This window comes from Histoplasma capsulatum, assembly GCF_000150115.1.
Source record: "Histoplasma capsulatum G186AR genomic scaffold supercont2.10, whole genome shotgun sequence".
NCBI lineage: Eukaryota > Fungi > Ascomycota > Eurotiomycetes > Onygenales > Ajellomycetaceae > Histoplasma > Histoplasma capsulatum.
In genome coordinates, this window is record NW_025544810.1 from 104,695 (window position 1) to 125,424 (window position 20,730).

Sequence of the window (20,730 nt, forward strand, 5' to 3'; positions counted from 1 at the left end):
AGCCATCATTTCCGGCTCCAGACGCATCGCCGGGCAGGTCACGTTGATCCTGGATTTCATTTGATACCACTTTTGTCCCTCCTACGTCCTGTTGCTGCCGCTCGGTGACCCGGCCAAAAGCGTGGAGGGACGAGCCCCCTCGCCCGCCCCAGTGCTGGGGGTTTGGAGCGGTAATGTCTATCGGTCAACACCACAACTGGCTCCTACCAGGTCATCTCCGACCGCCTGATGACCACCACGATCCCCACCCTTCCATCAATGGCCTCTCAAAAGTTCCATCACGACCCCGTACTCCTCAGTTGCGATTCCGCGGTATCGCAGACGGGTCGCAATCTGGAAATATGATATCTGATTCGGACACCATCCCGGAAGAAGACCCGCGCATTGCGTCCTTTCGAGACTGCTATCAGAAAGGCGAAGCGAAAATTAGCGCATTATTTAATTTTGGAAAAGCTTCTGATCCCGGGAACAATGAACCTGGAGCTATTCAGGGTGCCGAGGAAACTGGTATCGCAGCCGACGGTCAGGTGCAATCTTCAGCTCCAGCTCGAAAGGCAGCTCGGAAACTAGACGAAGATGATTATGACGACTACGACGACGATGATGAAAGCGAAAGCGCTCCTCCGGCTCCCTCCCCCCTTATCATATCGAAGCCCGCCCCTGCTCGATCAGAACCTAACACCCTTCCTTCACCGCCTCAAAAACCGTCGATCGCCCTTAAGACCTCAGAAACTCAGAAAGACTCAAAGAAACAGTCATTAGAAGATATCCGCAAAAAATTAGAGGAGGATAAAAAGGCAACCGAGGAGGCTGCAAGACGAAACTTCCATACCGTGTTTTATACCCTAGAGAATGACCGGGATGCTATGCTGGACCAGCAAAGGCTAGAGGAATCTGAGAGACAAGTCGAGGCGGAAATGTCCGGGCAAGGGGCCAACAGTGCAAATTCCGCTAATGCTACAACCTCTGGCCACGGAACCTTGAGCAGCGCGAACCTTGGCGCCTCAAGCCTGACACTAAAGAACCTAATTGCGCGAATTGATATGAAACGCAGTGAAGTCCAAGCTTCGGATGCTGAGCTTCGAAGTCTGATGAGCGAAGTAAGGAAAAACCGGAGTAAATGGGCGAGCGAGGAGAAGGTAGGTCAGGAGGAGCTTTATGAAGCTGCGGAAAAGGTCCTTAGCGAGTTGAAAGCTATGACAGAGCATTCTAGCGCTTTCTTGACAAGAGTGAATAAACGGGAAGCACCTGACTACTATAATAGTGAGTCAATTTTTTGTAAATTTCGGTTCTTGGATAATTTTGAGCTCCAATTCTTACTCACTATCCCAGTTATCAAACGACCAATGGACCTAGGGACAATGACTAAAAAACTCAAGGCGGTCCAATACAAGTCGAAACAGGAGTTCGTCGAGGATCTCAATCTCATATGGACTAACTGTCTAAAGTACAACGCCAACCCGGAACATTTCCTCCGAAAACATGCCCTTTATATGAGAAAGGAAACCGAGAAGCTTGTCCCTTTAATACCAGATATCGTTATTCGCGATCGTGCTGAGGTTGAAGCTGAGGAACGAAGACTTCAATTGGCCGAGCTCGATGGCGCCGAAGAGAGCGACGATGAGCCGATTATGTCATCTAGAGGTCGCAAAGCTCCTGGAATGAAATCCAAAAAGGGCATAGGAACTGGTAGAACAGCTCCCGGAAGCCGACCTGAAGCTACACCGGGGGCGGAGAATAAAACCCAAGGAGGGACCGCAGTGGGTGCTGAATCTGATACAGCTCTGGAGGGAAGTCAGAATGGATTCTCGACCCCCCCTCCTGGCACATTGACTCCTCTTGGTTCAAATGGTCTTGGTCCTGGTGCAGCTGGAAGCCAAGGTGATGCTATGGACATCGATGCATTTGGTGTCCCTGTCAACTCAAGCGCGTTGTCGCGTCCAATGATCGAATTTGAAGACCCTGAATATAAAATATGGAAACAAGTTACTAAAAAAGACAGGGCCCTTCTCGCCGCCGAAAGACATCGACTTTTCAAAGGGGACAAGCTGAATGCCGATGAGCCAGCTTTGCTGAGATCTAAGGCTGGGATGAGGCGATGGCTCCGAAACCAAAGACCAGCCACAGAGGAAGGCGACAGGCTTGATATTGCTGGCCCACAGTCTAAAGAGGTGGAGACTACTGGGGAGACGTTGGCAGAAGGGATTGAGGTGGAGGAAGATAAAATGCTGCCTGACTACTACGATACGATGTCGGGAATTCCGGACCTCCCTGAACAATTACGTTGGATTGAAGACTCTGAAGGTAATGTTGTAGATCCTTCGGAAGAGTTTCTTAGAATTCTCCCCAAAGGCTATTTCACGTCGCCCAAGAGCAAATTCTCCAAAAAAATGGACGCGAACATGCGTCAAATGCAGGAGACAAGGAAAGTCTGCTCGAAAATAGGAATCGTTAAGCAGATGCAGCTCCAATCGCAGGTACGTGTTCCTTCTCGCGTCTACTTTTTTGTTAAGTCAAGAATGGTTCACCTAATATATTACAAAGATGTATCAAAACCAATTCCAGAAATACAACCCAGAGCCCTTTGTGGAGCAGGATGTTCCAACTCATGTGATGAATGACGATGGACCCGTCATAAGTCCATGGGTCTGTAGAGCAGCTCTTCAGCGCTCTGTTGGAAAGATCTTCTATAATGCTGGGTTCGAGGAATATCAGCCATCTGCACTTGATGCTGTCACGGATGTCGCAGCTGATTTCTTCTATAAAATTGGGTCCACTCTTAAGACATACATGGAATCCCCCAAAATCCCACGAACCGAGCAATCCACGGTGTCCTCTGAATGGAAATCACCTTATATGGCAGAAGAGATGATCCTACATACGCTTCAATCTGTTGGGACAGATGTAGAATCGCTCGAAAGCTACGTCAAGGAGGATGTAGACCGACTTGGTCAGAAACTCAGCATTATACATGAACGAATGAAGAGTCATCTTACGGAGCTGCTTCGGCCGGCTTTTAGCGATACGACTGGCGATGGATCCAGCGCTTTCAATGATGGGAGCGAGCAATTCGTTGGCGGTGATTTCGCAGAGGACATAGATGAGGATTTCTTTGGATTTAAAGAGCTGGGCCTTGATAAAGAGTTTGGACTTGCCAGTTTGAGTGTACCACTCCACCTGCTCCAGAACCGGATGTATAGTGCTCACCAAGCACAGAATACTAGGTATGATTCATCAATTCTATTTCATATTTGCAGTAATACGTGTATAACTGACTATTCGTTGTGTTTACAGCTCGTCACAAGCGTCTGCTGCATTGTTTCCGCCGCCGCCTCCTTACCCACGCATATCCCTACAAACACTCCCTTCGCAAATCGGACTGGTACAGAACTTCTTTCTTGCTAAGCTTCACGCCAACAACGATGAGCCTTTGGTTGAGGATCTCGAACTGCCTCCTAAACAGAGACCAACAGCTGCAAGACCGCGAGTACCCGCATCCGGTAAAATTCCCCATGCTCCTTTGGGAACTGGGTTAAATTCTAGTCCTCAAAAACGGCCCGCTCCACCTGCGGGAACAGGTGGTTCGAAGCCAGGGGCCCCAGAACCAAGCAAGAAAAAATCCAAGAAAAACAATGGGACCGCAGGGCCTTCAAATGCAGAACTAGGAAATGATGAGTCTTCAAACCAGACCAAGAGCTCTACAAGCGCCAAAACCCTCGGGAAGCAGAAGGTTAGCTCTACAGTTGCCGACGATAAAGCCGCGGTAATTTCGCCGAAGAAAAGCAGGCACGAATTATCTGCAGATGGCGTGGTTGCTGAAAGTGATTCCGAGATAATCCTTTCCGCCAACAACGGCAACAACGATATCAAAATGAACGGTTCAACAAGTGCAACAGTAAATGGAGCAGATCCTCCAGACCTTGCGGTTGGAGGTAGCTCTGCTATTAGTGGTGGTGGCATACTTAGTCCAGAGAGTATGAGCACACGATGATTTTTCTGTGTGATTTTTTGTGGCACAATCAGCAAGCATTGTGAGCAATGACAAGATAAAAGCATCGTACGATCGAATTCCTTAGGGCGATGTGCTATGTTACAACACCGCCTCTTCCTAAGTGATGACCTTGATCCATCTGCGTCCCTGCCTTGTCTCCGTTTCTCCCGATGAGCGATGTGGATATCCTGTTCCGTATACTCTCGATATTCGACATTAAGACAATGACGGCGAATTGCAAAGGGGTTCCCATGTCCTTTTTTTTTATCTCTTTTCCGCTTTTATTCCGTCCTAACACAAGCTCTTTCTTCCCATTTACTTTTGTCTCTTTTCTTTTTTTATGGCATATTTATGGGGGCGGCGCATCATAATATATCATCATCGTCATCGTCATCATCATGATTTCTCTTTGACAGGATTGATTCCATAATCTCCCGCTCACTGGAATGAGTCTGTCTGATTTTGGGAGGTGAGCAAAGGGCGAACCCCTTCCTTTTCGTTTGCTTCTTCTCCCTTCATGATTACCTATCCTTACTTGTTTTTCTTGGGTGGCACTCCTTAATAGACGACTTTTTTTTGCGATTTTGACCCATGCTTCTTTCTTGTCTATTATTCTTGGATCATGGTATTATTATTCACTCTGAGCCATAGTTACATCCCGCTACTATTCTTGTTCCAACAACTGCTGTTTCTCATGATGTTTTTCTTTTTTCTTTTTTCTTTTTCTTTTTCTTTTTTTTTTTTTTTGTTTTTGGGTTCCACCTCTCGCTCTCGTTACCGGTCGACGAAGGAGCACCCAGTGGCTTCCAAGATTACCCGCCTCATTTTCACCCTTCACGCTTCGCATCCCTTCATTTGTGTTGCACCCGAGGTGGTTGTTTGACCTTGCGGGGAGGGACAATTTTCCCCGAAAATATGGTTTCGCTTTCCATCTCTTTGTTTCCTCGGCTCTGGAATACCATCGGGTCAACTCCGAGATATTGTGTGAAATAAAAATTATTGTAAATAAATGGAGAAAAATACCAATTTTTATATAGAAACCTGCTCGGTCTGCTGGTCTTCGGTTTCTTAGAGTTAGCTTCTTTGTGCTGAGGTCCTTGGCCCTCTCCACATATTGCTTCCGCTTCCCGCTCTTGTTCCCGGAAGCCACAAACAACCTTTCGAAGGAAAAGCAGGCCAGAACCAGAGGCGCAGCCACTCGTGCTTAGGTTTTAGCCGAAGCAAGGAAGTAGTAATTCTAAGTTGTCCAACAGCAAATGGAGAGAGAAAAGATCCTTGAGTCTTGACCCTTGGACGGCTGGGTTTAAACTGAACGTGCACAGAGGGCGGGGATGTGTTCATCCCTTCTGACGTTGATGAAAAGGATATTTCGCCATCCTGGCTTCCTGTAGGGTTGAAGGGTAACTAACACTAGTAATTTCAATTATTGAATTGGAGTTCTATTACGAATCCCTAGCTCCAAGATATCGCAAAACAGACAAGATCTCTTTTTTGGATCAACCGATCTTCCATCATGCATTCCTCTTGTGGCATTTTCTCGTTTTCCAGGTTGATGTGCCGTTGCCATCAGACTATCTCAACCTGTTCGGTCTTCCAAATCTGCGTTCCGTAGAGTTTCAACCAGCCCAGGCTTAGCGGCACCTCGCCAAAGGGCGGCCGTGATTGGGCAGCGCGATGTTCCCTCCGACCAGTGTCGAAGCTGCCAACCGCCGTTTCAGATCTGCAACCAGTTGACGCTGGGACCAGACCCGGAGTTTTTCCTCAACTCAGCAAATTCTGGCGAGTTTTCGGGCAGACTACGGCTGCATGGAGCTGACCTTCACGAATCACCAACGCGCTGTCGACCCAAGGGCTCGAAGGCAGACCCTGCTCCCATGTGTCGAGGGTCATGGCATGGCTGTGGCGGTCAGCCAGGACAGCATGCCCCATTTGTCCGTTTGCTTTTTTTTCCCTTGACCCTGAGGATGCAACGTCCGCGCTCTAGCTCCTTCCACTGGCGAGAATGAGGAACTTTTTCTGGACGCTTTTCCTAGTTCCTGGCCGTTGCCTCCTACCCACCATGGTCATCATATGGAGCAACTCTTTGTTCTCGCTTGTCTGCTCGGTTGGCAACACAAATGATAGGCTTCCGTTTCGGGGTGCATGGACGCCTGTCCAGGGCCCTTGGAGACGCCTCGTTGCTCTTGAGGATGAGTAGCCCGACTGCCGTGCAATTTCATGGATCCTGGATCCGAGATTCGTCAACCATGTCAAATTTGCTCACGGTTGGTTCGTCTGTCAATCACATATATGGAACTTGAGCTGCCATACTTCGAAGCCAATTCCATATTTAACACCATCTGAATTGTTCGATACATATATCACGGTATTATGATGATAGATTGTCTAAATATCCTAAAAGCATTCGAGCGTTTAAGATTATAACTATATACTTTTTGTTACATCATTTCCTTCAAGAGGAAATGCCCCTCTATCTCCCAGAATCTGAGACTAAATCCCGTCCCGATCTTGCTATGTTCCAAACTCTTATCCAGCCTATATTTCCTTCTGCTCGAGTCCTAGATTATAAGCCACTCCGCGATAACGTCTATCCGCGTTACCTTCTCAAACTCTCTAATGGACTCGATCTCACCGTGAAGGCCAGCCCTAGGCAACCCACCACACTGCTACGTCAAGAAAAACACTCCCTGAGGACGGAAGCCGCGGTCCTTTCGTTGTTGGCTTCACGAAACAGCCCATATATCCCACGTCTCTTCGGCTTCGATGTCCTAAAGTTTGATCCTAGAACTCATTTTCTCCTAAAGCAATCACTCAGCGGGGTGCCACTTAGTGAGATTGATCCGTCGTCTCTCACTTTTGCAGATCGGAATCGTGTAGATGAGCAACTGGGACGGACGGTAAAATTCCTCGGCCAGTTCACATCCACCCAATTCGGCAATTTTCATTCCGTTTCCCAGGGTAGGGGAAGACAGAGTTGGAAACACGCATTCCTAATATTCGCTGAATCAATCCTCTATGATGCTGAAGATATGTTCATTTCACTGCCATACGCTGAGATCCGTCACCACATCATGCGGCTCAGCCCAGCGCTTGGTGTTGTTACGGAACCCCGTCTTGTTGTCGTGAATATTGGAGACGAATCGAATGTCCTTGTTGACCCGGACACCAAAGACGTGACGGGATTTGTTGATTTCAGTGATGCCGTGTGGGGTGATGTTATGATGGCGAAGGTCTTCGAGAATCCATCGGCAGCTCTATTAAATGGATATGGATCTAGCAAGATGCAGATGCAGATGGACGATGAATTACTACGTATCCGCTTACTCCTGTTCGTTTTCCCTTTCCTCGTATGTTCCATTTATACTCCAATATTGGTCGGTTACTGATTCGTGGACGCTGCATTAGGTATTCCTGCTATCGCCAAATATGTGAAATTGTGAAGCAATACTACCGCAACTGGCAAGACGACGAGGAAATGAGTGCTCGAAGAAGGCTAACGACGATCCTCGCAGAAATGTCTGCGCTGAGCTGTTAACTATAATGATTTGCTGTTTGAAGCTGCTATGCTTACCTTTTGTAAGACGAGATTGGTCTCGTCTACGGGAGGATTCTTTGTTCGATCTATCTGTCCTGCTTTTTTAGCCCTCTGTTGCATTTTCTGGAGTTTTCAGGTTGTTGGTAGAAACCAATATGGCACGTTCCTGAATGTGCGGCCCTTATATATACCTAGGCATTTTAATCCAAATAGATGATTTACCTTCTGCATTTCTTCAAGAAAGGTCCCTTCACCTAAAGCCATAGTTATTTTTACTATCGTCTTTGCTGTCGTTGGTGCACTTGGGAAACGGCCCCACAGCTGCGGTTCTTATCGTCACGTGGCCCTCAGATAAGCTGACCAACAAAAGCCGGTTTCGCGGTTTCCATCACCAACTGAGCTCGGCTTATTACCAAACATCATTGATGAGTGTGTTGGCAGTATGATGCTATCTGCCATATACAGCTGCTAGCTACAGTAGCTGTCGTCAACCTGTTTTAGGAAGCCTTATAACGAACACAATATGGCGCATTTTCTACGAGGCAAACAGTCTGGCATCCATGGCGATTTAAGCGCAGGCCTGGCTCCAGAGCATTTTGTGTTGGATGATGTCCGTTAATAACCCAGATTGGATATATATAAGATGAAGTCTAACAATTCTATTACTTTAGGTCGCCAGGTACGGCATAAACTCTCGGATTAGCACCCTTGCTTATGATCCTGTTCAGTCGCTCCTTGCTGTCGGTACCAGCGAAACGCAATACGGGAGCGGACAAATCTATATATTTGGACAGGAGAGGGTGTCTGCCGTATTCACACTCCCGCGCAAGGCTTCTGTTAATATACTTCAATTTTGCACGGATAAAATTGTCTCTGTGGACTCGAAGCATGAGCTTTGCGTATTTTCTCTTGAGAAACGGACGAAGCTCGCCGCTTATACCCCGCCAGGCCATGTTACCGCTCTATTGACGGACCCGAGTTTGGAGTATGCATTCATAGGGCTACAAAGCGGTAGGTGATACGGTTAGGCTATCTTCCAAACGTATTTCTCTTCAAACAAATGGAGTCTTCTAACGCGCAGCACGCAGGCGAACTCGTTACATACGACCTCGACCGCCTCATGATTGCTCCGTTCAAGCTCCCTAATCTGTGGAAAGAGCGGAGTCCTCGGTCCAGGCTTTTGCCGATCGTTTCGCTGGCTTTCCATCCGCGGGACATCGGAAAGCTTCTAATTGGATATTTAGAGGGTGCTGTGACGTTCTCTATTAAAATGAATGTTCCTCTCAAATATTTCCAATACGAGGTTCCACCGGGTGCTCCTGGTGGAGACTCAGATCCGTCATCATCTCGAGAGGTACGAAGACCTAGACTTACAAAGGCTGTTTGGCATCCTACCGGAACCTTCATTCTAACAGCTCATGATGACTCGAGTCTTGTGTTTTGGGATCCCAAAGATGGAAGAATTGTGATGGCTAGAACATTAGTAGATACCGATGTTAACAAAGCCGGGGCAGTAGTATCACCAAGTTCACCAGCAGGAACCTATTCCCTAAAGGAGCCGATATTCCAAGTGGCATGGTGTTGCAAGGAAAATCCCGACGATACTGGCTTGTTAATTGCTGGCGGTGGGCCAACAACAGAAGTGAACAAACACTTAACATTTTTCGATCTCGGACCAACACCAAACTACCAGACCTCCTCATGGCAAATCCTCTCCAACCATCTTGCGAAACCCAGACGCGAGACCAAATTACCAACACCTCCAGCTGCCGAGGTTGTAGATTTTGTCCTCATTCCGCGCTCAACCCCTTTTTTCGCGAATGCACAAGATCCCATCGCTGTGATCACACTGCTCTCCTCTGGGGAATTGGTCACTCTTAGTTTCCCCAGTGGCCATCCAATTTCTCCCACAAATATGCTCCATTTGTCACTATCCTTTGTTCACCCATTTGTCAACAAAATCGCTTTATCATATGTTGACCGCACGAGATGGTTAGGCTGGAGAGAGAAACGGACCCATGGACCAAACATTGTGATTGGAGGCGCAGCCGCCAAAAAGCCGATGAAACGGTATGAAAATCGGGATATTGTCCAGACAGCTCACGCTGATGGCATTATTCGCATGTGGGACTCTGGTCATGATGACCATGTTGAAAATCCCGCTACAATCCAAGTCGATCTCGCCCGTGCTGTTGGTCGTTTCCATGACATAGAGGTATCCGCGATGTCATTGGCAGGAGCTGCAGGTGAATTCTCAGCCGGTCTAAGGAGCGGCGAAGTGGCTATTTTCAAATGGGGTCGTAATCCAAACGAGGGTCGGGATTTACCCTTGGAAGGAAATGACGGCCCCGGACGACTGACTGATATCTCCCGCAGAGCTGATCCTGGACTCAAAGAAGGATTTCTTCCGGTGGCCTTGTTGAACCAAGGCCAAGGGTCGGTCACTGCGCTTGAACATAGCGATGTTGGCTTCATTTGCGTTGGGTTCCAGTCGGGCAATCTTGCGATCGTCGACCTAAGAGGCCCGTCAGTAATATTTACAGCAAACTCCTCGGAATTGACTAAACCACAAAAGCGATTGAGTCTTAGGAAAAGCCACCACTCCGCATCTGAGGCATCCGCCGAATGGCCTACGTCCATCAAGTTTGCAGTTATGACTTTAGATGGAGACGGTAAGTTTTTTGCTGATCTCATAGTAGACTTTCACCTACTTGTCTGTAATCTATTATATCTTGCTTTAGTGTTTGCTGATGAAGCGCGCAGATTATTCCAGTATTGTCTGTCTCGTTGGAACTAGCAAAGGAAGCTTGGCTACATTCAAAATCTTACCATCAGGAGGAACATACACTGTCTCTTTTGTTGGCTCTCGCAATGTGGATGATAGGGTATTGTCTATCTGCCCTATCAATGCCGAAAACGGTGTTCCCGCTTTAGCCAGCCAGGATGTTGTTGCCAAATTAAGAAATGGGTATCAGGTGAACGGAGTTGTAATTGCTGTGACTCCATCTGGCTGTCGAATGTTCAAACCTGCTAGCGCGAAGGGTGCTGAGAAGGATTGGGATGACTTCTTGTGTGATTCCGCAACAGTTGTTAGAACTGAAGAGAGATCCTCGCTTGTTGGTGTATTTGGTGATGGCAAGGCGAGGGCATATTCAATCCCAGCCTTGAAAGAAATTTCATCTTCCCCAATTGACAATATTCTGGACATGAGAAGACTGGGCGAAGCAGTTATTTCACCTTCAGGAGACGTGATAGGCTGGACGGGCCCTTCAGAACTGGCTATGTTGAGCCTTTGGGGCGCTGGATTACCTCTGTAAGTTCCAACAGTTTTCAAACAAAAGAAGACAACAATGAGTATTAATTGCTAAACAACTTGCTTAGACGCCGGTGTGATGACGCGATATATAACCCGGGGCTTTCTGCGCCTTCTCGCCCGACGATTTCAAATATGCAATGGATATCAGGAACACAATACGTTACTCCATCTGACATGGATCTGTTAAGTAAGTTCACAGAAAAATACTACCTTTTTTCTACCTCTGCGTCCCTGTTGATACGTTTCTACGTAACTCACCTTGCACGCTTCCTTCATAGTCGGAGGGCCCGATCGACCCCCATCGAAGCATATGATCGAGCAGATGCGGCAAGAAGAGATATCCCGCCAAGCAGGGCAGCGCGGGCCGTCACAAGGCAACAGTACTGATGCCTCGCAGACACCAGGTGCTTCTAATGAGGGCTACTGGGCATATATGCAGAGGCAGGTACAACAGAGGACAGAGAATCTTAATATTATGGGCGATTCGATAAATCGGCTGGAAGAAACTAGTAGCGGGTGGGCAGAGGATGTGAATAAATACGTAAAAAATCAGAAGAAGAAAGCGGTACTAGGCGGTAAGGTTTTGTTCCCTTTTTTTTTTTTTTTTTTTTTTTTTGAAATTCCATCCCAAATTTTTATAGCCTAGGCTTTTTTGCCCTGCATCGCCGTTATTCAGACCTGCTAACATATGCCTATTTCTATAGTCATTGGCTCTAAATTCGGATTTTGAAAGATTGCTGATGTAGCAATGTGTGGATGTGCAGTTTCTTTACTATACACGTACTACACAGCTATCATTAAAGCAACAGTTGACCTGTTCTTTTGAGGGAGATTGATTGCTTCATTCCTGGAGCATCCTACGCGGCCCCTTGCAGTTTTCTAACACTAGCACGACTACAAGAGCAAATTTAATGGAGAGCAGTTTCCACGAACCCGAGGCTGGCTATCGGGAAATAAATATTACGGACGAACTCATCTAGTAATAGCAAATATATCTGCTTTCTGTGATGCTCTTTGCTAAGCTTCAGGCTTCAAAATTTAGAATCCGTAGTGGGAACACGTGGCAAGGAAAAAGGAAACCTTGGAAAGGAAATTGAAATCTAAATCATTGTTAAATTGTGCAGCCGCTTCACATAGATATATAAGTAAAAGTCGCGAGGATGGCATGAGTGAATTTTTTCCGTTTCTGTTCAATAATGTCATTTGGGGCAATAAACAAGAGAGATGTGCCGTAAAATAGTCTTTGCGTATTCATGAAGTCAGATGATAAAAAATTAAAAATGAGAAGGGAAGAAAATAGACATAAATGAGATAAGAGGGGTTGAGAGCACGGAGGAAAACTAGTCAGTATGCGTCCAATATCTGCGGCGTTGGGAGCGGTTATATGGCGAAAGAGATAGTAAACAGAGGAAATTTTCGTAAAGAGATAAATTGAACCACTCAATCAATCAATGAACCATCAACTCGGCCTGCTGCTGGTGATGCTGGTCCGTTGGTGGCTGGTTCACCTGATTATTGCTGTCCCCCTTTTGCTCCGTATCATCGCCCATCTCCACATCGTCGTCACCCTCGCCTTCGCCGCCCTCCTCATCGTCCTCCTCATCCTCACTTCCACTGCTTTCAGCTTCTAGATCTTCGCTTCCAGCATCTGAATCGTTATCGTTATCATCTCCATCGTCCTCTTTATTTGAGGCCCCTGGCTCGCCGGCGTCACCCATCTCGTGGTCCTCACCAGGGTCACGTGCTGTTTGAATTTTCTCAGCCTCTTGAAGCTCCTTTAGCAGAGCTTCTTCGAGCTCAGCTTCCTCGGCTCCGTACTCCTTTCCGTCATCGTCTAAGACATCTGCTTCTGGTTGGTCTGGTGGGTATTCCGCAGGGGCCGAATCTTCTGAGTCCCTATTATAAGATTAAAAAAAGTACGTATTAGCAGACATTTATTGCACTTGGTAAAGGGCAAGGAAAGCAAGGAGGTCAGGACAAACCATTTAATGGCAAACCGCGTAACTCTTGGTTTCTCAGCCAGGACATTCCGTCGAATTTTCTCAATAATGGGTTTGGCGGGTGGCTCAGCATTCAGCTCCTCGGAGTCATATTCATTGTTCACGTAGTATCCGACACGGACAAATTCCCGGCCGTCATAGCTGCAGGTAAGCAGTATCACCGTCACGCCCAATATTTCAGACGTAGGGATTCTCTTAAGGTCCGGTGGGTCTGCTTCGAAGATAAATTTATTGACGCCAACGGGTATTGGCCCGACTAGTAGGGAATCTAGTTCTTGGTCATGTTCAGATCTAACGGGACAATCAATTCAGTATTATGCGATTGTTGGTTCCGCTTCGAACTGCGTAATATATATATATATAGCTCAAGGTAGACTTACGAAGTTGCGGAGCCGACATAGGTAAGCTTCCATTCAAGATCTAGGGCGGGGCAATTCTGTCAGCAACAATTGTACATCTCTTATATTTTCTTCTTTGATTTAGCCCGCTCCTTCCTTGCGCATAAGTTAGAAGTAATTCAGGATGATTAATTACCTTTTTGCAGCTGTTCGAGGCATTCGAATGTAATTTCAAATTCATAAGGGGCGAGGAACGGTGCGGGGTTGTTGACAACCCGCACATCAAGGAGCGAAACTACGGACATTATGAAACACTCTCAAGACCGAAAAAAAGAAGATCGAGACCGAGTTTGTAGTTGTATGTTGTAGAGTGAAATGAGAAGCATAAAAGGCTGGGGCTCTGGGGGGGTTCTTATACGCGGGCAAGTCAGTCGGGATCGGTGGTGATAGATTGGCTTGCTGCTGACGCGCTGTGCCTGCTCGGTCGCGTTTGACGGCGTTTTAGCGTCATATATCACGTGGTATTCGGTTCCGTTTTGGGAAATTGGGCTCAAACCTTCACATCAGGATTGAAGGCAGCAAGGGCCTTTGGCATCCGACACAACCTCCAAAGCAACCCAACACAGACTTGTCAAACTCCTTTTCTCGACGTGGTTGTTTGCTACGTCTGTTGACGACTCCGTTCTATTGCTTTCTACTGGATACGAGCTGGGTCCTTGGATTTTGTGGTCCACGCGACCGTGCTCCGTGCTTTTTTGTAATTCCCGCTCGGCCCCTGCTGGTCCGTTCTTCGGTCCATCGTTTGATTCCCTTCTGGCCGCTGACGTTACTTTGGAGATTTAGGTTGACTACAAACCCGCTTTAACCTCCCGGTCCGAAGTTCGTTTCCTCAGTCATGGCAGAAGATGAAGCTGAAAACGCATTTTTCCAAGCACAGGCTTTGAATGCGGGTCCTATGGGTTATGAAGCAGCTACGGATCAGGATGGAGATAGTTCAGACTCAGACGATTATGATCCTACCAAAACAGTTCAAAATCATGAAGATCAGTATTCTGCGCAGTTAACAGATTCAAAACAGAGTGCTGTTTCAAATACTTCTTCAGCTTCCTCACAGCGGAGGTCTATGTCCCAAGATTTCTCTGAAGCCGTGCAAAATAGTCATACTTTTCCTCCTCAAATTCCTTCTGGAGCTCGCCCCGGAGCCCTTCCTCTCTTCCCCATTCCAACCCCTCCATTCCTGTACAAATGCCGTCTCAGGCCCTGGGCCCTTTTGCTGTTGTCGAGGAGGATAGTGACCAAGATAGAGGCGATGCTGAATATGAGCCTCCTGCAGCGTTAAGTCATGTCCACAGTGATGGAGATGGTGATGGCAGGGATGGGGATGGGGATGATGATAATATGGCTTCTTCTGGCAATCGCCAGCATTCCCTTTCTCAAAGTGCAAATGGAAATGTTTCTCAGTATCATGTATCACATCACATGCAGACTGTTCAAGACAAAAACTCTCCTCAAGATGTTCCTCCTCCTAATAGTTCATCTCTTACTCCTTCCTATGCTGGTATTTCGGCACCAAGTGATGGTGCCTCCAACTATTTGCAGGACGATTTAAAACCACCGACCATGACAGCTGGCGATGCTACCCCTCAATCTGCGAACAGGTCTACGTCCTCTACTCCTACGGCCGCTGCGTTGTCGCGAGGCCGCCTTCCGCATGATCGAGTGGGTATATTAGAGGATAGGATTCAGGCTGATCCACGGGGCGATACGGATGCCTGGTTGGAGTTGATCAACGAACACCGTTCTCGAAATAAGCTTGAGAGTGCACGAGAGGTCTACGACAGATTTTTCAAGGTTTTCCCGTCAGCTGTAAGTCGTCAGCTCCTACAAGGAAGAGAAACCTTAGCTTTTGAGGATAACTAACATTGTTGCCCAATAGGCTGAGCAATGGGTTGCATATGCGAACATGGAATCGGAAAATAACGAGCTCTATCGATTAGAGCAGATTTTTAATAGGAGTCTCTTGTCCATACCTAATGTCCAGTTATGGTCTGTATATCTCGATTATGTTCGTCGCCGTAATAATTTAACCACAGACACAACCGGTCAAGCTCGAGGTATCATTTCATCCGCCTACGATTTTGCTTTGCAGAATATTGGAGTGGATAAAGACTCTGCAAATATCTGGGTTGATTACATCCAGTTCATTCGCTCCGGACCTGGAAACATTGGTGGTTCTGGCTGGCAAGATCAACAGAAGATGGATCTTCTGCGAAAAGCGTACCAGAGAGCTATATGCGTCCCTACACAGGCTGTCAATTCCCTTTGGAAGGAGTACGATCAGTTCGAAATGGGCCTGAATAAGTTAACTGTACGGTCATATTAACCCTTCCTCATTTTCAATAAACTTTTCAATAAAGTGGCAAGGCTAATATTCATTTCTATCCGAATCAACTAGGGTCGGAAATTCCTCCAGGAAAGATCTCCAGCATATATGACAGCGCGGAGCTCCTTTACCGAGTTGCAGAACTTTACCAGAGACCTTGTTCGTGCCTCGTTACCTAGATTACCCCCCGCGCTTGGATGTGAGGGTGAAGAAATGTACAACAAGCAAGTGGAGATATGGAAACGCTGGATTAAGTGGGAAAAAGACGATCCTCTAGTACTGAAAGATGAGGATGCTGGTGCTGGCTACAAGGCCCGAGTGCTTTATGTTTACCGACAGTCCTTGATGGCCTTGAGGTTCTTGCCAGAGATATGGTTTGATGCTGCGGAGTTCTGTTTCCAAAATGGAATGGAGTCTGAAGGCAACGACTTCTTAAAGCAAGGAATAGATGCAAATCCCGAGAGCTGTTTGCTTGCATTTAAACTCGCTGATCGGCTTGAAGTTACCACAGAATCTGAGCAGGACTCTAAGAAGCGTGGCGCCAAAGTCAGGGAACCTTATGACAGACTGCTTGATGCTTTCTACGACTTAATTTCGAAAGCCAAGGCGCAGGAAATTAAAGATATAGATTTTGTCGAAAAAAGCTTTTCTTCTGACGCAGACAAGCCTCAGCGGCAAGTCATGGTCATAAACAATGATGATGACGATGAGGGAGATGATGTTGCAAAGGCAAGGGAAGCGGCGAAAAATCGTCAGATCGAGGCTTTGAAAAAGAGACATGCTGAAGAAATTGGCCAGCTGTCGAAGGTCATATCCTTTGCTTGGATTGCCCTCATGAGATCTATGCGCCGCATTCAGGGAAAAGGCAAACCAGGAGAAATGGCAGGGTCGAGGCAAATTTTTGCTGATGCGCGCAAACGCGGGCGCATAACTAGCGATGTCTACATCGCGAGTGCGTTACTGGAACATTATTGCTATAAAGACCCTGCCGCGACGAAGATATTCGAGCGCGGCGCAAAACTATTCCCCGAGGATGAAAACTTCACACTGGAATATCTTAAACATCTCATTGACATCAACGACATTACGAGTATGTAGCATTTTCTGTTTTTCTGTGTTTTTCATCTACTCAGTTGTGCTTTCATTTCCCCTTAACTTACATTTGGTAATTCCAGATGCGAGAGCCGTGTTCGAGACTTCAGTCAGGAGACTTGTAGCAAACCCAGCCAACACATCCAAAGCCAAACCCATTTTCTCCTTCATGCACGAGCATGAATCAAGATATGGAGATATGGTCCAGATTCTAAACCTCGAAGCTCGGATGCGAGAGTTATTCCCTGAAGACCCTGCCCTCAAACAATTCCCCCACCGCTTCTCTACGCCAACTTTCGACCCCACTGGCTTCCAACCAATTCTCTCCCCTTCCCAGACGAAACCAAAGCTATCCTCTATTACTCCCACGGAAGAAGAGATGCAATCACGCCAGGACTCCCCCTCCGCCCGCTACCTCGGAGCGCCGGGGGCAGCTGCAGGGCCGGGACCGCCATCAACAACAACCCACTCCCCCAAGCGCCCCTATGTGCTCGATGAATTGGACGAAGACTCCTCGAATCGTCCGCGTAAGTTCGTGCGAGCTGAGTCGCCACTGAAAGGCGCAGCAGGCCGGCGGCTGAATCAGCAGAAGCAACAGATTCAGCAACAGGTGGTGAATGGTAGCGGTGGAGGTGGGGGAGGCGGGATGGGTGGTGCGTATGGTGGTGGAGGTCAAGGGAACAAACCACCCATCCCAGTTCCGCTGCCGAGAGAAATCATGTTCCTGCTCAGCATTATTCCGGGCGCATCGACGTACGATGCTACGAGGTTTTCGCCGGAGAAGATGGTTATGCTATTGCGTCATTTGGAAGTTCCGTCGTCGGTGAGTCAGCTTAGACCGCCTGTTCCCCCGCTTGGGGTTGCTGGTGGTACTGGGGTGGTGGGGGGTTTGAATCGTGGGCAGTATATGGGTAAGTGCCTCTCGAAAAATATTCCCCGTCCCATCCCTTATTTCCGGCGTTTTTCCTTTCCACGCAGCGGACGGGAGGATATACTGATGATGTTTGTATATGAGATGTAGGTGGCTACCGCCCTGGTTCATAGACATAACCTGTCGAAAGACATTATTTTGATTTCGGGCTATTCGCCGGCTGTATTCGACGAGCGCGTCAGGTTGCTGCTGTTCTATAGTTTCCAATTTATGTCGGATGAAGGAAAAAGAAAAGCGGGAACTACTTCTCCTAATATTTATTTAAAAGGCTATTGAGTGCCTGGGGGTTTTTTTTCCTGCGGGATCTTTAAACTGGAGAGACGAAAGGACATGAGAAACTTACCTCCGATGACACACGGGCTGCAGTTCTGTTCTGTTAAATTGGGTGTTCGTTCTCTTTTTGTCTCCTATCTTTTTCATTTTCTTTTTTATTCTCCCTTTGCCGTTTTATTCCCCTTCTTTTCCTAGTTGGGCCTTTTTTTTTTTGGTCATTTTCATCATTGAAATCTGTATCATACATATCACATGAAAGGAAGAAAACAAGAGAGAGGGAAGGTAGCTTTGGGAAATCTTGTCATCCTTTCTGTAGTTTTTCCGTTGTCGGTTGACACCCTTTTTTGCGGGGAAGTTCAAACAAAAGGGCGTTCGCACCATTTATTTATTTATTCATGGCAATCAGAGTTGAGTTTTACTCATGAATACTACATCTTCCTGGTGCTATTAATCATCCTGGCAATAGGGGATGAGCTAGGTAACTAACATAACTATAAAATTTTCGAGCCCTCATGGTCCAAGCTTAGCTTCAGCGTCACATAAAACCTTATTTCCAAATCAAATCAATGGCCGCGACAGATAAGCAGAAACCCACTTCGACCATCTTGTCCATCAGGGATGGATATGCAGATAGATGCCTTCTCTTCCCAGCATTGGAGAGGAATGCAGTTGTGTGATGCTTTTTAACAGAATCGTCTCTGGCGCCCAGCGAGTCTGTTTGTGGCGCTTGATCCTGGTCCTTGTCGAATCAAGTTGCTGTAAAATAGAGCATTCCTGATTCAGATTCAGGGGGTTGTGATATATGCGAGGGATAAGCAGGACACTCCCCGTGAAATCGGTTTTCTGCCTTTTATTTTCTTTCTTTTCCTCTTTCTTTTGGCGGGAGAGCCATGCGTGCGCACACTGGTAGGAGGCGGACACATTTTCGACCTCCATGGAGCTGATCTGTGGAGATGCCCTGTCGACCATATAACTATGCCAGAGAAACGCCGGGAGAGAGACTTGGCCGCTGGGCGCTGTCGCGGGCTCTCCGATGGGATGGAGACGGGTGACGTAACGCCTTCTCAATGGGGGTGAGCTGTGTTGTGTTGTGTTGTGTTGTGTTGTGCCTGTCCAGCAGAGGGAGGACGTGTGTTGTGGTGTTGTTGCTTATTTCGATCTCTTGTTTGCCCGTCCGACTGCATCTTCATCACCACCACCATCGTCAGTCATCGTCAGTCATCATCATCATCATCTCCTTCTTCTTCTTCTTCTTCATTTTCATCTTCTTCTTCATCATCATCATCATCATCATCATCATCTTATTCTTCATCTCCTCCTCGTTCTCAACCTCCGCTAGCTGGTTTTCCCATCTTGACTGCTCCCAACTCACCATCTCACCCCGCTTCATCCTGCTGGCCTCATTCATCTCCTCCAACAGCCTCCCCTGGATACCCTCCAACTCTACTTCTCCTCAGTGGCCCCTTTTTCACTTCTAATCTCAATCCTTGCATGCCCGTTCTCGCTCTCCTCTCGCGATTTTGAGCTACCTGCATACCAAAGAAGGGTGGAAGGTGAGTTATGTATCTGTCTTATCTCCTATCTGAATCTTTCCTCTTATCACTGCTGGTACCCGTGCCTTGACCACAGCCTTCTCTCTCTCTCTCTCTCTCTCTCTCTCTCTCTCTCTCTCTCTCTCTCTCTCTCTCTTTTATCTTCCTCTCTATCCATTGTGATACCTCTCCTGTAGCCTTCTACTACTTCATTTCCTTCCCGCTTTCCTACGTTATACCTGTCATTCTGTCATCATATTTTCCAGAAGCTCTCAGTTGAGGTCTCATTCTCTTCTCACCATTTGCCTCACTTTGCTGCGGATCCTCCCTCCCGATAAACACAAAACAGACAGGATACAAAGCAGACGCATTCTGCAGCTCCTGCAGCCCGCATTGCCTGCCCAGCCTGCGCCTTCCTGGTGGTTGCTGCCAGCTGCCATTCCACCGTTTGAATTACTTTCAGTTGGTTGACTATCCGCCTCTTTCTTGGTTTGCTTGTTTTCCATTTTCTTTTCTTGGGGCTTGGGGCTTGTTGCCATTTCATTATTCTTCTCCTCGTCGTCGTCGTTCTTTTTCCTTTCTCCCTGCTTGCTCCCTGCTCCGCAACGCAACTTTCCAATCTCAATATATCTGCCATATTCCTTGTTGTTTGTCAGACTTCGAACCATACAGCGTTGTTCTCGGATAGCCAGTCTTCCGTGAGCGTACCCTGGTTTCTACTTTCCATGCATCGATATTTCTGGGAGGCCTTTCCCCGCTCCGATCCAACTCACGGCCATCACTAACTCCATATATTCAGTTGATAGACTAGAAAATCATGTCTGGTGCAGGCAAGCGTCGTCGCCGAGGCGGCGGCCGCACTCGTCCTAATAACGAAGGAAATGGGAACGAAAACCCTCAGAGTAATGCTCAATTCGATGGCACGTCTGGGCCAGGAGGTGCTGGTCAGCGCGCTGGCGTGAACTCTCCTCCAAGGTCGCCACGCGCTGGGTCACCGCCATCTCGTGGTAGGAGCCCAGCTCCAGCAACTCCAACTATTGGAAGTATCGGCCAGGTTATGCAGGGTTCGAATCTTCCTCTGCGAGACCCTGCTCGGGATCCAGAGAGGGCCTCGAGAATCACAGATATGTGTCGAAATATCGACCTGCCAGCGGATGCCTATCTGCTAAATCCAGAAGTAAGCATATTTCTCCGTCTTGTCACTGGGGTCACTTTACCTTGAAGCCCACAGTGTTTGCTTCTCATCAATGATTCGCCTGGTGTGGGATCTGTAACAATTTGTTTCCCCCTTTCATGCGCTCTGTCTATGGAGAAACGCCAAACATCCCCCCCAACATAG

At 47.5% G+C, this 20,730-nt stretch overlaps 7 protein-coding genes across 7 annotated transcripts; 5 read left to right on the forward strand and 2 right to left on the reverse strand.

Moving 5' to 3' along the window:
• Positions 1–173: 173 nt before the first annotated feature.
• HCBG_06685 (transcriptional activator spt7) lies at positions 174–3,991 on the forward strand (the record flags this gene model as incomplete). The annotated part of the gene is made up of 4 exons (XM_045433734.1): positions 174–1,263; positions 1,333–2,477; positions 2,545–3,224; positions 3,295–3,991. The coding sequence occupies 4 exons, from the start codon at positions 174–176 to the stop codon at positions 3,989–3,991; spliced, it is 3,612 nt and encodes a 1,203-aa protein (XP_045285215.1).
• Positions 3,992–6,453: 2,462 nt separating this feature from the next.
• Positions 6,454–7,526, forward strand: HCBG_06686 (uncharacterized protein; the record flags this gene model as incomplete). Its single annotated transcript, XM_045433735.1, has 2 exons — positions 6,454–7,319; positions 7,397–7,526. 2 exons carry the CDS (start codon positions 6,454–6,456, stop codon positions 7,524–7,526), a joined length of 996 nt encoding a protein of 331 aa, XP_045285216.1.
• A 523-nt stretch (positions 7,527–8,049) lies between these two features.
• HCBG_06687 (uncharacterized protein) lies at positions 8,050–11,962 on the forward strand (the record flags this gene model as incomplete). Its single annotated transcript, XM_045433736.1, has 7 exons — positions 8,050–8,136; positions 8,198–8,537; positions 8,615–10,198; positions 10,290–10,839; positions 10,908–11,029; positions 11,121–11,417; positions 11,547–11,962. The coding sequence occupies 7 exons, from the start codon at positions 8,050–8,052 to the stop codon at positions 11,570–11,572; spliced, it is 3,006 nt and encodes a 1,001-aa protein (XP_045285217.1).
• Positions 11,963–12,290: 328 nt separating this feature from the next.
• HCBG_06688 (histone chaperone asf1) lies at positions 12,291–13,485 on the reverse strand (the record flags this gene model as incomplete). Its single annotated transcript, XM_045433737.1, has 4 exons — positions 12,291–12,738; positions 12,825–13,133; positions 13,223–13,262; positions 13,377–13,485. 4 exons carry the CDS (start codon positions 13,483–13,485, stop codon positions 12,291–12,293), a joined length of 906 nt encoding a protein of 301 aa, XP_045285218.1.
• Positions 13,486–14,075: 590 nt separating this feature from the next.
• HCBG_06689 (mRNA 3'-end-processing protein rna14) lies at positions 14,076–17,699 on the forward strand (the record flags this gene model as incomplete). Its single annotated transcript, XM_045433738.1, has 6 exons — positions 14,076–14,327; positions 14,438–15,046; positions 15,117–15,548; positions 15,636–16,653; positions 16,739–17,566; positions 17,677–17,699. 6 exons carry the CDS (start codon positions 14,076–14,078, stop codon positions 17,697–17,699), a joined length of 3,162 nt encoding a protein of 1,053 aa, XP_045285219.1.
• A 1,364-nt stretch (positions 17,700–19,063) lies between these two features.
• On the reverse strand, positions 19,064–19,897 carry HCBG_06690 (uncharacterized protein; the record flags this gene model as incomplete). Its single annotated transcript, XM_045433739.1, has 3 exons — positions 19,064–19,285; positions 19,332–19,388; positions 19,691–19,897. The coding sequence occupies 3 exons, from the start codon at positions 19,895–19,897 to the stop codon at positions 19,064–19,066; spliced, it is 486 nt and encodes a 161-aa protein (XP_045285220.1).
• A 311-nt stretch (positions 19,898–20,208) lies between these two features.
• HCBG_06691 (uncharacterized protein) lies at positions 20,209–20,613 on the forward strand (the record flags this gene model as incomplete). The annotated part of the gene is made up of 1 exon (XM_045433740.1): positions 20,209–20,613. One exon carries the CDS (start codon positions 20,209–20,211, stop codon positions 20,611–20,613), a length of 405 nt encoding a protein of 134 aa, XP_045285221.1.
• Positions 20,614–20,730: the final 117 nt, after the last annotated feature.